At 46.6% G+C, this 15,746-nt stretch overlaps 1 protein-coding gene across 4 annotated transcripts in view; it reads left to right on the top strand.

Annotated features, from left to right (window-relative positions):
* The first annotated feature begins 8,854 nt into the window (after positions 1-8,854).
* CTPS1 (CTP synthase 1) overlaps positions 8,855-15,746 on the top strand; it is a 35,010-nt gene continuing 28,118 nt past the window's right edge. For 3 of the 4 annotated variants that reach the window (XM_070404995.1, XM_070404997.1, XM_070404996.1), the window contains exons 1-3: positions 8,855-8,968; positions 12,190-12,368; positions 14,613-14,783. In XM_070404995.1, the coding sequence (XP_070261096.1) occupies positions 8,877-8,968; positions 12,190-12,368; positions 14,613-14,783 (442 nt within the window). In that variant the 5' untranslated portion in view covers positions 8,855-8,876. Of the gene's footprint in view, positions 8,969-10,910; positions 11,335-12,189; positions 12,369-14,612; positions 14,784-15,746 lie in introns of those variants that run through there. The other variant, XM_070404998.1, reaches the window with a different exon arrangement.

The raw sequence follows: 15,746 nt of genomic DNA, 5'->3' as shown, positions 1-15,746 counted from the left end.
CTAGACTCCCTGCAGCCCCAGCGGGAGTGTGAGCAGGGCCAAGGCTTAGCCTGGACGTGGCTGCGGGCATGCGGGTTGCCAACCAGAATGGGAAGCCCAGGGTCTGAAAGAGAATGAAAGGCAAATAGCAGATCCGCAATTGAAAAGGATTAGAAATGTATGAAGTGACAAGTACAAGTGGAAGAGCAGAGGGTGTGTTAGCGGGGTAGGCAGTCGGCCGGAAGAACAGACACCGAAGCTGCAGCAGCAGAAGCGACACAGAACTCCCTTCTCCCAGCAGCCACCCAGGTGTGAGCACCCCTGTCCGGCGCTCCTTGGTGCCGGCGGCTGGCTTCCTGCTGGCTTCCTTCTGGCTTGTTGCTCCCCTGCACTCATTGTTCCAAGTTTTACTATGGACTTGGTTGAACTGAAACTTATCCTGGAGGTCCTTACCCTATAGAGTTCCTGTGAGAGAGGGGGAGTTGACAGTGAAGCTGTGGCCACTATTCTCTGAATGGGGATATGGTGACAGGCGGATGCAGAAGCACTTGGTGGGTTCCAACTTGTCCTCCGTCCATATCCAGCTCCTCTCCCCAATGCTGGCCCTGCTGGCCACAGTGGCCCCAGGCACACCTCACAGGCGTGGGCCCACTGAAGTGGAAGCTCCCGCAGCCTCCCGGAGGCCTCTGCACAGGCTCCCCCTTCCCAGGGCCAACACGCTGGCTTCTCAGCTCTCAGCAAGTTCCAAGGTGTCTGCCTTTAACCGTTTTTCCAAAGGTTTGTTACTGACTCCTCTGATCTCCCTTCTCCCTCTCCAGATCTTCCCTTTCTTGGTTCCTCCTGTGGTTGTGCAAAGTCTAATTCCTGTAATAAACCCCTCATGCCATCAGGGTAAATCAAGCCGGTTCTGTTTTCCCCACTGCCGACTTGGGCTTTGCCTTTTGTTGTTTGCTCGGTTTTCATTCATTCATCTGATTTCTTGCTTCCAAAATTCTTACTCCTGTCATCTGTCCTGTTCTCCTGCTTTTTTGGTTTTATGTATTATTCAAATGCATTTCTTTTTTTTTCTTTAAGCAGCAGACAGCTTTTTATTCTCTCCTTTTTAAAAAAAAATTAAATTTATTGGGGTGACATTTGTTAATAAGATCATATATGCTGGAAGCCGGTCCATCCTTGCTGCTTGACACAGTCGCTGAAGGGAAGAAACATCTGCACAGCATATGTTTCAAGGGACCTGGCGTATATGGCATACTGTTCTTAATATGTTTGCTCACCTTCTTGGTGCTATGTGTTTTAACCAAGGTCACCTCTCTGAGAAAGGTTGTTTCCCAGGTAGGTTGTTTCCCCAGGTAGGTTGTTACCTGAAGTTAGGGAGGGAATAAAACCCCTTAACTAAATGCCAGGTGGGTAGTTAATCACTTTAACTACGAACAATCACCCTTAAGCTACATAATCTTTACTCCCTGGAATGGAGATAAGAAACGCCCTAACCTTTGGAATAGAAATTGACAGGATTAAAATCAACTGGTATAAATACAGATGTAACAAAACAATAAAAGACAGAACTTGGCTGGAGAACCTGGCTAGAGAACCTCGCTATGCTGATCAACTGAACACTGCCTGCGTGTCATTCCTTCTTCACCGACTCCATCCACACCTTTGGGAACCCCTGGACCTGCTGGGGTTGGACCCCAACACATATAGGTTTCAAGTGTACATTTCTATGGTACATGATCTGTGTATTGCATTGTTTGCACATCACCCACAGTCAAATAATCTTTCATCACATATATTTGGCCCCCTGGTACCCTTTATTGTAGTTTAGGTGAGGTTTCAGAGGGGAGGGAAAGTTTGATGTGCTTGTTCAATCTTCCACCGTAACCCAGAAGTCTTCTCACCACCGTGGGCTTCCTCCACATGGAATAAACGGCAGTTTCCTAGATGGATGAGCTCCTCCTGTCTCTATGGCTCAGCACAGGCTCTCCCTCCCCCCAGCCCCCTCCTGTCCTCCACCTCTGCCAGCCTGGCTCCTCCCAGTCCTAGAGACACGCTCTAGGAAGCTGTTCTTGGCTACCTGGCTGGGTTAGTTGTCCCTCTTGGGGGTTCCAAGGCACCTCACTACTTTCCCCAATACTATAGTGACCTCAGTAGACAGCACCTGGCACATGGGAGATGACAAAAGGCACTTTGTAAATAAAGTGGTGAACTAGATGCCCATTTTGCCAACTTCTTTGCCTTGTTTACATAATGAGAAGCAAAGGAAAAGATTTGTTTCCCTAAAAAGGAAGTGGATCTGGCTGAAAGAGGGGCAGGGGAGGCACGTACACTTTAAAGGAGACAAACAGAATGTAGTGAATCTTAAGATTCTTGAAAAAAATGAAGCACTTTAGTAGATGACCTACTATTTGCAGTTTTGCTTTAAAAAGAATCCTGAGAAAACTAATGAATGGTGTTGGAAGTCAGAGTAGTGGATACGCTTGGGGGAGTGGCAACTGGGAGGGGAATGAGGGGCTTGTGGGTGCTGGCATGTTCTGTTTCCTGGTCTGGATATGCATTACATGGGTGTGGTCAGGTATGTAAAATTTCATCAACTTGCACATTATGCTTTCTACACTTTGATGTTTCTATGTCATACTCCAAAAATCATTTACAAAATATAAGTAAATAATAATTTTTAAAAAGCAAGCCCTAAACTTTTTTCTCCAGGATAACATCACCTCCACTACACCATCCTCGTCAACCTTTCCAGTTCTTTAAACCCACAAACAGATGGGTGTTTTCCCCACATCCCCTTGAGCTCAAACTCGTTAAATATATGTTGAAAACAGGCATTTTGAAAGGTTGAATCATTTTTAAAAACTCTCATCATGTACAACAGAAATGGTAGTGCTGATTACATAAACTTGGTAGTTGCTGGATATCCTATGAGTCCTTATTGTCCCCCAGGTTTTAAAAGGTACCTTTCAAGCAATCGTGGCACTAATGGCAGGGGTATGAGATGTTCTTAGAGACAGAAGTACATCTCAGAGAGATCTTAGATACAGATGTCTGGAGCCTGGCCCCAGAGTTTGAAATTATAACTATTGAGTTCTGTATATACATATTATGGCTCCACTGCGTGTCTCCTGGATGCAAATCTTTCTAAATTTCTCAATCTCCTGACTGTCCATCCACTTTGCATCACTCAGTTATGTCACTCAACTCCGTGGCAGCTGGGAGAATGCTAGATGCCCAGAGGGAGCCTGGACAATATGGACACACTAACCCGTCAGTGATCCTCAGTCCACGAATCACCCTGGGGAAACATTGCCTGGAAACACCGGAGACACTTGGGCTAGTGAGCTGAGCAGACGAAAGGGTTGCTCTCTTGGTGTCTTCGACCAGCTGAAGTACAACAGTTGACTTTCTTGCAGGAACACTCATTTGTCTTGGTCAGATAGGTGGGAAAAAGCCAGATCGTGAAGAAGTAAAAAGTCACAAGGTAATTTCATAGTCTCGATTCAGTTCATCCCCTATTTCCTGAGGACTTGCTATGTGCCAAGCACCGTGCTGGGCACTGTGGACAGAACGCTCTGCCTTTGGAAGTGGGCAGAGGCCCCTTGCTTAGGAGATAAAGTGGTGAGAGCGTGTCTTGAAGCTCTGGTCGTGTAAGGAGCACTGTTTTTAGGTGGAGGATATGTTTGAGGACGTTCTTGAGGGCCTATGGAAGTTTGGGGAAGGCGTCACCATCCCTTCTTGCATTTACTAGAACCAAAAAGAGGCAGTTTTCTCCCTCAATCTAGACAGAAACAAGTCCAGATAATCTTAATATAACTTGGTAAAGGAGGGGACAGATGAATAAAGAGAGGGCCCTATAGATCAACTAGCATGAGAGGCCAGAGGGGTTCTCACAGGTGAGAATACTGGAAATGGGTCCCGTTTGCCATGTTTTCTGATCCCAAAAGTCAAAACATATGATCTGAAAAGCATTGCTTTTTCTCATCTGCCCACTTATTTGCATTAAAAGTCTTATAAGAGTTTAATAGCAAGATGACCTTTAGTTCCATATGTAACACATTCCTTTTATTCCTAATTTTATTTTATTAGGAATAAAAGGAATGTGTTATGTGGGAAACCGCCTATTGTCTTCACTGGCAGAGAAGTATAGACAGAGAACCCGGAAGGCGGGTGACCCTTGAAGCCCTAGCAAAGGTCAGAGCTGTGCACCCAGTTAGTCCAGACACTGGTAGCTGAAGCAACTTCCCCACCAGATAGTCATGTAAATCCTTATTGATAATATAGTCTGCCAATTCCTGGAAATTGCCTGCTGATGGGCTAGTCTGTGTGTTACTGGAAATTGCCTGCCTAAGGGCTATGGGTGTATCCGAAACCAATAAAAGGTTGGTGCGGCCTGAGCACCAGTGGAAGTCCTTCCCCTTGAGTTGGACTTACCCGCCTGGCCCCCCAATATTTCCAAATTATCTCTTGTCTCTTCTCAGGCCACACCAACCTTTTATTTGGTTTGGGATCCACCCATAGTATAGCCCTTAGGCAGGGAGGTTCCAGTGACACACAGACTATTCTTATCAGTAAGGATTTACAGGAGTAAAGGTGGGGAGGTTGCTTCAGCTGGATTAACAGAGGTGGTGCACAGCTCTGACCTTTGCTAGAGCTTCAAAGGTCACCAGCCTTCCGGGTTCTCTGTCTACACCTCTCTGCTAGTGAAGACAATAGGCGGTTTCCCACATCGTTACAAGTCTGGAATACATGGTGATGTTAGTTATGATATATTCATGAACTAAGCATTTATTGTTATGCTTGCATAATAACATGTCTTTTTAAAGTGTTTTTTCCTTCCCATTTATGACATTTCCCCTACATGTGTTATTGAGGCACTAGTGTATGATTATACCAAATAGTCATATATACCAGTAATACATGGTATCATATGCCTATATGAGACAGGTGTCTCTATCAGATTATTCTGACATGCCAGTGAAGGGCATTAATTAATTCTGCTCAATTGATTGCTAAAGGCCTTTGACTTTAACTTGAAGCTCAGAATAGCTTTATTCCATGTATCTCCCAGAGAGTGTAATATTGAGTTCCCTGTCCATCAAAATCTACCCAGCACTCAGGCCAGAGAACAACCTTCAGAGAGGAACACTGGAAGATGCTTTATCATTTATCCTGAACAAGCCAGGTCTTCAGATGGCTTCCCCCCCGCACGACAGGCCACTGGCATTGCATTGGTTCTCTGCAGAACCACGTTGCCTGAGCTGTACTTTGTAGCTCTGCCATCAGCCTTTGTTGACAACCATAAGGAACAGCCCCGTGCCCATTGCCTGTGTGTCTGCTGTATGGATGTTATTGAGACCATTCATCTTTACGTGATAAAACCTGTGTCCTCTCCATGAAGACTCACAAGAGAAATTAATTTTCCATCTCAGTGGCAAGAACAAAGGTCTTTTTAATTCATTCAGTAAACACTTACTGAGCATCTACTACTTGCAGGCCATGTGAGACGTTGTGGATATACTAAAAAATGCAACAGTCTGGTAGGGAACACAGACATCAAATAACCAATTAGCCCATTAATTATTATAGTTTTGATAAGTGCTAACAAGGAAAAATAGTCGGTGGAGCTTAGGGGTGCCGGTAGGGGACTTAGGAGTTCAGTGAAAGGTTATTAAAGGAAGTGGTATTTCTCCTGAGCAATTTCGTAATTTTCTACTTAACCATACTTATCCTCTTCATTTTGGTCGCTGGGAAGTTAAAAGTCAAATTTTGGACTCATCTCTTGAAAGGGTATAAGATTTGAGGTCTAATTTAATTTCTGGATTCATTTATTTGTGGAAAAAATATTTATCACATGCTTACTGTGTACTGAGACTAGCTAGGCACTGAGCAAGCAACAGTAAATCAGAAAAGCAGGTCCCAGGCCCCACAAGAGGGAACTTTGGACAAGGAAAGGAACTATTAAAATTCAAGTTGTACCTGCAATGCTTGGGGAAATGAGCTCAAGAGAGAGGGAAGAAATTGGAGACAGAAAGAACAAACAAGACTTTCTAGTGCCTAAAAGGGGCACAGAAAAATGGGGTAGCCAGAGAATGATGTAGTCAAGAGAGGGGTTTTAAGATGGGGGAAACGGCATCATGCTACTGATCTGGTAGAGAGGGAAGCTGCGTTGATGCCGGAGGGGAGACCTAGAGTGACATCCTTGAGTTGAGGGGATATGGCACTTGAAGCAAAGAGGAGAGGTTGACTTCTAGGAGCACAGTTTGCCTGCTATAGTTGGTCCACAGCGCAGGGAGGAAGGCAGAGCTTGTGTACACAGATAAAAGATTGATGGATACAGTGGTGAAAGCTCAAGGAAGTTCTCCTGGTGGCTTCTCTCTCTCTCTCTCTCTCTCTCTCTCTCTCTCTCTCTCTCTCTCTCCTCTCTTTTTCTTCAGTGAAATAGGAAGCAAGACCATCAGCTGAGAGAGAGTATGGGGAGGGGATGGCAGAGGTGTGAGGAAGAAGAGAGTGTCCAGGGGTCATCTAGAAGAGCAGCTGAGTAAACAGCTCATTTTTAAAATCTCCTACAGGATCTTCATTACCTCAGCAAGTATGCTCTCAGTGTCTATCATGTCCCAGGCACTTTGATAAACACCAAATACTTCTTAAAAGAATGCGTGGCCATACACTTCAAACACATCACAAGCACGTTTTAGATTTGAAGCCGAGTGCAGTTTGGGCAGCTTGGCAGGGTAGGAGCAGGGGTGATCCAGATTTGGAAAGAGTCATACGCTCTCTTTTTTTAAAATCCATTTGTTTGAGTGATTCTCTTGAAATACAAATTTGATCATATCACACCTTAAAAACAAAACAAAAACTCTTTAATGAAGATAGAAAAGAACTTGTGGCAAACTGCTTCGGAGGAAGAAAACAGGAATACTAGGGTACAGAGATGAGAGACTTACTTTTTAAGTGTTTAAAGAAAAAAAAATTAACCATGTGCATGTAATTCACTACTCAAAAGAAAAACAAAACCCCCTTCTCAAAAGTGTCTTGGTTTTCCACTGCTCTTAGGAGGAAAAAAATCCTTAACTTGGTCTATAATGCTCTACATAATATAGCCCTGCCTCCTCTCCAGTCTGATCTCACGTTAATCTCTCTTCCTTTGCCGCTCTCCAGCGCAGTTACTGGCCTTCCCATTCAGCTGTGCTAGGCTCCTCTGGGCTTCAGGACCTTTCTACAGGCTTCTCTTCCTGCCTCACTCATTCTTACCCTGATCTCTTCCCTCCCTTTCTTTTGCCAGTAAACTTCAGGTCTCAACTCTAAAGACACTTTTTTTCAGGTGTTAATGTAAGAAACATTCAAACCTGTAAAAAATTTTTGTGAGTTTATTTGAGCCAAACTGTCGACAATTGTCAGAAAGAAGAATCTCAATGAAAATGGTGGTTTTTCACCTATTTTTATAAATTACCATCAAAGGCCCTAGCCGGTTTGGCTTAGTGGGTAGAGTGTGGGCCTGCGAACTAAAGGGTCCTGAGTTTGATTCCGGTCAGACGCACATGCCAGGTTGTGGGCTCCATCCCAGTAGGGGCGTGCAGGAGGCAGCTAATCAATGATTCTCTATCATCATTGATGTTTCTATCCCTCTCCCTTCCTCTCTGAAGTCAATAAAAAATATATGTTAAAAATAAATTCCCATCAAAGGAGATATAAGTGGTTTACATGAAATCCATTGGTGATAGGTTAAGGCGATGGGAGAAAGCAAAGAGGGGAAAACCTCTGAGATTGGATAAAAAGTAAAATGACAGACACATGCTTCTTAAAAAAATTTTTTTAAATTGATTTCAGAGAGGAAGGGAGAGAGAGAAGAAACATCAATGATGACAGAGAATCATTGAACAGCTGGCTCCTGCAGGACCCACACTGGGGATGGAGCCTGCAGGACCTGGAATTGAACCCTGACCTCCTGGGTCACAGGTGCAACACTCAGCCACTGAGCCACACCTGCAGGGCAACACATGCTTCTTTTACATGGGTGGGTACAGGATAGTTAATAATTAACACGGTAACAATAACAATGAAGGAATTTGTGGTCTCCTTGCCCTGGTGTCCTGACGCATTGGGTGTATCCGGAAGGGTCCGGAAAAGGGGAAGTTACAAGTTACTCTGACATTCCAAAGGTATGCTATCATGGATGCAAAACGACAATAGGTTCAGTTAAGATCAAAGCTGATCTTTGTCAGAGAAGATACTGGGCTAGGACATGGCTACCCATCATAGACTGCTTTTTAATTTAAAATTTTAATTTAAAATCAGACCGTCCTTTGTGGTTACTTTACGTCTCTGAGTTTGCAAGGCCCCCATGCTGCCTTCCCTAAGTTAGTCAGGTTAGCTTGTGGCTCCTTTTTGCCCACAGAGTTAAGACTTTCCCCGCCTACATCCCCAACCCCACCAGACTCGGTCAGCCCCCCATTCCCCTCCTAACTCTCACTTCCCTGGCATCCACTGCAGCAGCAACCACTTATGAAAATGGTGAAGTGCAATTCGCTGGTCAGTGGGCTTCACTACATCGTCAGACCTAGGACAGGGTCCCTTGGAGCCCAGCTTAGGGCGTGGCACAGTGAGCGCTCAGGGAGTGTTAGCCGGATGACAGGATGCAGGACCGGCCACCGCCAGGGATGATGTGGGGGAGACGGAGCTGGATGAGGACGGAGCCTGCCCAGTCTGCAATAGCTACTTCTCCAGCGTCAGCAGGTGGAGGACCCTGGGGACCAGACCGCAGGGTGGGCAGGCGAGCGAGTCCGCCCTGCGCCTGCGCACCCCGGCTCCACCCTGGGGAGGGTCCGCCCGCGCGCCCCGCCCCCCGCCTGTGCGTGCGCACCGCCTAGGGCCCGCCTCCGTGAAGGACTGCCGGGCGCATGCGGCCGGGCTGCTTCACTGGCTGCCGGGCCCAGCACGCTCGTCGCCCTCCCCGCTCTCAGCCGCCTGGAGGATCTGAAGCGGCCCTCAGGTAGGCTGGCCCCGGGGACCCCGGGGAGCTGTTCTCCGTGCAGAAACCCGCGGCGCGAGCTGAGCCGCGCGGGACAGCCTCGCCGCCGGGTGACGGGCACCGCTCGCACCAATCAGGGGTGACGTGGGGCGCCGGCCTGCCCAATGGGTTGCGTGCCTAACGGGAGTGGGGCGGGCGGCCGGACCGGCGAGGAGCCGGCTCCCGCGCGCGGGGCCGCGTGGCCGGGCGCCGCTGGGGAGACGGGCCGCAGTGGACGGGGGGCAGCGGGAAAGGCCACGGCGTCCGCGTGGCGAGGCCCAGCCGCGGGAGGCCGGGGGTGGCGCGTGGACGGAGAGGGCCGTTGAGCGCGGGAGCCCGCGGATGCCGCGCCTTTCGGATGGCCGGGGGCCACGTCCCTCCGGCCTCGAGGCGCGGCCGTCCCTTCGCTGGGAGGGGGGTTAAGGTCCGAGACGCGCCGGTCGCGACGGGAAGGGTTCCGCGGCCGGGCTCGCCCCCCCCCCCCCTCCCGCCTTCCCCGGCGCGCCCCGAGTGCCGTGGCGGAAGGGGCCTTGGAGCCCGCCGGGCCTGACAGCCTGCCGGTGCTGTTCGCTGCAGCCCCGCAGCCTGCCGCCTCCCTTCCCGGCCGCCCGGGGTGGCGATGTGGCATTTTCAAGTGAAGTTCCCCGTGTCTGCGTGGCGCATTTTCGTCCACACGCGTTATGATTTGAATCTTCAGCAGTGACACCAGCGATGTGGAGATGGTCACCCCATTTCACAGATGCAAGGACTCGGGCTCCAGGCAGCCTAAGTGACTTGACAGGTCTCATCTCCGAACACAGTGGTGGAGCTGGAACTGGCTCTCGCGGCATTTAACAACAAAAGAAGCTTTTTTTTTTTTTTCCATCTTTGATGAATTCCTGTGATGCATCGTGGTTTTTGTTACTCCTTAGCTTGGAGACCTTCCGGTGTCTCCATCACCTGCAGAATAAAGTTCAGATTGGACATTCACGTTTTCCCATGATGGGGCCCCTTGCCTGCACTCCCACCTTGCTTCCCACTGTCTCCCCCTCCTGGCCCGTCTCTCTGTCGGCCCCGCCTGTTTTCTGTGGGCAGCCTTCACCTTCCTGTGCACTGTTCGTCTTCCCCTGCTTCAAGCCACGCCGTCAGACTTCTCGGGCCGGCAAGGCTGGAGCATCTGGGTCCCTCCCTCCCTCGGATTTCTCTTCCAGATGGGTCAGGGCACTCACCCTGGTGGTGTCACTGGAAGCTTTCTGCTCTCTGCCCCCTCCATCCCCTTCTCATGCTGTCCCTCTGCTCTCACCATCACTGGATTACTCATTTCTTTATACCTGTTTTGTCTCTAACTGGACTGCCAGCCGCTGGAGGTATGGGCCCCAATCTGAGGATGGCGGTCCCCAGTGTCTGGCTCAGGAGCACTTACACACATGCTCACAGTACTGGGGAGTCCAGGACTGCCGAGGAGTCCTGCCAGCCCCCACCTGGTTTTGAGTACGTGGTGTATTTATTGCCGGGTTCAGTGGGAGACAGCAAGAATCACCCCTAAAGCGAGGGGTTACCTTTTACAGTAAAACAGGCGATTCAAATGTAAATGGTGAGATGAGTCTCCTTCCTCTGTAACCCACTCCGAGTGGCTGAGGAATTTCTAGGAACTTCCAAATTTAGTATGGATGGTCTCTGGGATATACCTGGCCAGGGCATATCTGAAATATAACCGAGTCTGATTCATGTGTCAGGAAGGAACTGTTTTACTTTAAGGGAACAGTCAGAGAAGTGTTTCCCCCACACAGGGACATGGGGTCGAATAAGTCTGGGGAAACTGCATGCTGTCTACTCCTTTTTTTGGAGGTCACATGAAATGTCACCTTATTAAAGGCTCCCAGAGGTCTTGCATTGAAGAAACCAATTGACTGTTTAGCCAGCATCCCAGCATTTCTCTTATTTATCTGTCTCTAAAGCCCTTTTGGGGAACCCTGTGTGCATTTTGTAGAAACCAAGAGCATGCTATTGGAAATGTTACAGTAGAGGATAGAGTAGGACATGGTCACAGGGTCTTCTGTCTGTCTTCTGTCGGGGGGAAGACATTCTAAGCATTCTCATCTTCTTGCCAAGTGTGTCTTGCTTTGGGGAAGAGCAGGTGGGAGGTTGCTCCAAGCAGAACTCCTGGTTCCTTGTTCCTTTTCTTAGCTTATTTTTATTATAATTTGGCTTCACATGATGTGTTCCCAGAGAAGGACCTGACTTGGCCAAAGCAAGCATCTCTCTTTCTCCTTGGTGATTGTGTTTCTCATTTTGATCACATTTAGGTTTGTTGACCAAATGATGTTTCTGGACCTTTGAAGCTGTGGGCCAGTGGTAAATGCCCCCTGGTGAGCCTGTCACCGGTCTCCTCCACTTCTTGTCTGTGCTGCTGTACCTGCCTCTTGTTTCTGCTGTTCTCGTATCTATCCATCCCTTTTATCTCTCCTGGAGTCTGTTTCTTCCAGACACTGCCACAACTGTCTGGTTCTTTGAATTTAATCTAATCTGCCCTCTCTTTGAGTCTTCCACCCATTATGTGCTTCATACTGGTTTATTATCTGCTGTCCCTTTCCTCCAATCTAAAACGCTCCAGGTCATACCTGGGAGAGATGGCCGGCAAGGAGCAAGTTATTACACTGCAGAAGAGAGTTACCTTTAAAAGATTTTCAGGTTTCACTGCAACTTCTTTTAAATGTTAAAGTTCTTTCCTTTTATTCTGTCTTCCGTAACCTAGAGGAGCTGTGTTTTCTTGGGGCTACATTGTCGTTTAGCCAGAGACACTATTTCTTTTATGGGAAATCAGAGTGCTCATCCAAGGATGAAATTGCTTTCCCCATGTAGGGAAAATAATGAGGTACCTGCCTGGTACTCCATTGTCTGGTGGTGATGTCAGCCAACATTTGAGGCATAGTTTTATCAATAGCTTAAAGTTATTATTATTTTTTATTAGGTTAACTCTAAGGGTTGTTGTCAAAGCTTTAAAAAAAGTAGGTACATTGTTTGATTAGCAGTTGCTTTTCAACTCATATTTGACTGAAGCCATTAAGTGACCCAAAAACCACAAAACAACTTTCAGGAGTCATGTGACAGGCAGAGAAACCTAGGCTCCAAGAGGGTTATAACTAGTAAGTGGCAGAGCTGGTATTTGAACCTTAGTTTATTTTGTTGAGATAGAGTTAACCTGTAATTTTTCCTTCTCCCAGGTCAAAAAGTAAAATGAAGTACATTCTAGTTACTGGTGGTGTTATATCAGGAATTGGAAAAGGAATCATCGCCAGCAGTGTGGGCACAATACTGAAGTCATGTGGTTTACATGTAACTTCAATTAAAATTGACCCGTACATTAACATTGATGCAGGAACATTCTCTCCTTACGAGCATGGTAAGCACAGTGCATTTTTCTTTTATTTACTTTTTGTTAATTCTCACCTGAGGATATTTTTCCATTGATTTTTAGGGAGTGGAAGGGAGGGGGAGAGACAGAGAGAAACATCAGTGTGAAAGAGACACATCAAGTGGTTGCCTCCCACATGTGCCCGACCAGAACCGGGGATCAAGCATGCAACTGATCAGAATTGAACCCGGGACCTTTAGTCTGCAGGCCGACTCTCTATCCACTGAGCCAAATGGGCTAGGGCTCTTTTTTCTTTTTAAAAATAATTGTGTAATGCGTAGAAGAAATGTCAGTCGGCCCTAGGAAATTGTGTGTATTTTTCATAACATAACTTCCATTTCTTGCCTTCTAAAAAGGTCCTTAGAAGTAGCAGAATGACGCTTTTCTCACCTGGACAGAGAGGAAGGAGAAATCTTAATATGCTATGTACTAATTAGAGTGTAGAGGTTTCTGTTAGAGAAATAATAGAAATTATCTTTCTGGCAGCTGAGTGAAAATCTGTCACTTCGATTGAATATAGGTAATCTGTTGACATAACTTTCTTTAAACATTTGAGAACAGGGGGTTATATTTATTTTTGCTGGCCCCAAGCTTTACAAATAGGATGCATGGAAAGATAATAAAGAGTTTTCCCTGGTATAAGAAAGATCTTGATAATAGCAAGCACCTTCCAAAATGGAGGTAACTGAGCTCTACAAGTTGCATGTTCCTATGATGGAGGTGTCCATTCAAACAGGCTAATGGACCACTTTGCAGGGATTTTGGCAACAATTAAATGCTGGAGCTTCTGTTTTGCTAACAGAGTTTGGATAATATAAACGAGCATCTTTTGAGGTGAGTGAAAAGTTGAAACTGTTAAAGGAGGATAGGAGAGTACCTATCAACTGTGATACCTGATTGTCTGAAGTACCTAAAAGATTAATTGCTTAAAACTGGGAGGAGATGTACTAATAGAATATACTTCCTAAGTTTTTAAATTCTGTTTTCATATTCCTACTTTCTAAGCCTATTGAATAAAGAGGGAATATGCTAATTGACCATCACACCCTCACAAGATGACGGTACCCACAGCCAATAAAGAGGGAATATACTAATTGACTGCCATGCTCTCACAAGATGGCAGTGCCCACAGCCACAAGATGGCAGTGCCCAGTCCCCTCAGCCCCGCCTCATCCAGCCTCAATCCCCTCAGCCCCACAGGGGAAGGCAGTTGGGGGTGATTGGGCCGGCAGGGGAGGGCAGTTGGGGACAATCATGCTGGCAGGGGAGCAATTAGACATCAATCAGGCCAGCAGGGGAGCAGTTAGGGGGCTATCAGGCTGGCAGACAGAGTTGTTAGGGGCAATCAGACAGGCAGGCAAGTGGTTAGGAGCCAGCAGTCCCAGATTGTGAGAGGGATGTCCCAGATTGGAGAGGATGCAGGCTGGGCTGAGGGACACCCCCACCCCCGTGCATGAATTTCCTGCACTGAGCCTCTAGTGTTGAGATAAAAATTTGTAAGGGTGAGTGTCACCAGGGCAAAATCTATGTGTAATAAATAGCGATAGGAAAAGATGGACATACGGGGCAATATTTCCTACAGAATTCCTGAGCAGAGGATAAGCCCTCTCTCTGAGGGGGAAAATAAGACATTTTTTTCCTTTCCTGTGTTTGAGCTTGTTTCTTATTATGATGGTAGGAACAAACCAACCATTCTGGGCAAAATTGCTAGAATGACGTTTCGAGGAATGAATGAAACAAGGGGATGGGAAACACTTTTAGTTTCACAACTTTGTTTAGGACTAAAGTGTAGCCCAGAGCTGGCTTTTAAAATCACCGACCTTAACATATACAGTATGTGTCTTGTTTAAGCCTTGAATCAAGTCATGCTTTTGTCACATTTCAAACCTTGCTTTGCTCTCGTAGTAGAATTTGTTGAAAACACCAGATGCCATTCTAACTGTAAAGTCTCATATGCCCACAGCCCTTTGGGCTATAATTTTCTTCAATTCCATGCTATTTCAGAACTATCTGATTCAGACTGAGTTTGTTGACAGACTGGAGTGTGAAGTTACCTTTTGGAGAATGGTTGGTGATTTTATGTGTGCGTCCTATTTAGTTACCTAGAAGTAAATTTCTTTGCTTTGCGTATAGGTAACTTTGTTCTAGTTGAGTATTTATGTTTTGGCATGCAAGTTGTGCCGTGGCATGTGTATTTTTCATTACCCTAAACATCTTCACTGTTTACTGCAGGTGAGGTTTTTGTACTGGATGATGGTGGAGAAGTTGACCTTGACCTGGGTAACTATGAGCGTTTCCTTGACATCCGCCTCACCAAGGATAACAATCTGACCACCGGGAAAATATACCAATACGTCATCAACAAGGAGCGCAAAGGGGATTACCTGGGAAAAACCGTCCAAGGTAATCCTGGATTTGCCTTCAAAGTTTAAAAATCTTAACCAGTTGAATTTCTTTTGTGTATTGTTATTGAAATATGCCGTCAGTTGACTCAAACAATAACTTGAAGAAGCCATCACTGCTCTGTGGACAGCACTGAAGCTGTCAGTCTGGTGGTATGATTTGAGTCCAGAGAGCTGTTGTCTTTATACAGTACTGTCGAGTGTGTTTCCTTCCACGTCCCGCGTGGAGTAGGGTTCGGTATCTGAAAGAGGAGCCGCACAACAAATGAATATGAAAAGACGAGAGATAATTTTTGAAATATTGGAGGACCAGGCGGGCAAGTCCAACTCAAGGAGAGGGACTTCCACCGATCTCAGGCCCCTCTAAGCTTTTATTTGATCTGGGGTAGCCCTAGGGTAAGGAGGTTTGTCTGGGGTAGCCCTAGGGTAAGGTGGTGTGAATGACACATGGATTAGCTCATTGGTAGACAATTTCCAGAAATAAGCAGAATATCTGATCAACAAGGATCTACACAAATATCTAAGGAATTAAGGGAACTAAGGTGGGGATGCTTCAGCTATTATTACCTAAATTAACTGGGTGGTTCCTAGATTAACTGGGTGTTGCAGTTCTCACCTTTGCTAGGACTTCAAAGGTTACTAGCTTTTGGGGGTCTCTGTCTAAACTCAGCTAGCGAAGACAATGAATGGACTCCGGCACAGTACAGTGATGAGTGTGAAGTGATGAAGGCAACTAGGTTAGGGCAGTAAGCCTGACTGTGTGTGTGTGTGTGTGTGTGTGTGTGTGTGTGTGTGTGTGTGTGGTGGTGGTGGTTGTGCCTATGTATAGGTAGTGATAGGGAAAAGGCATGCATCATGTGCATTGGTTTTAGGCTACTCATCAGTGCAAATGGGCTAGGAGAGTCTGATAAGTGGGTCTCAGTCCTCTTGAGCTATCACCAGCCCAGTTTCACTTGTATCTGTT

The sequence above is a fragment of the Myotis yumanensis genome, unplaced genomic scaffold (genome assembly GCF_028538775.1).
Source record: "Myotis yumanensis isolate MYYU_CA2020_CCGP unplaced genomic scaffold, mMyoYum1.0.hap1 SCAF_2, whole genome shotgun sequence".
In the NCBI taxonomy this organism is placed as follows: Eukaryota; Metazoa; Chordata; class Mammalia; order Chiroptera; family Vespertilionidae; genus Myotis; species Myotis yumanensis.
The sequence above is the reverse complement of the archived record's forward strand: the minus strand, read 5'-3'. Positions and strand labels throughout refer to the sequence as shown.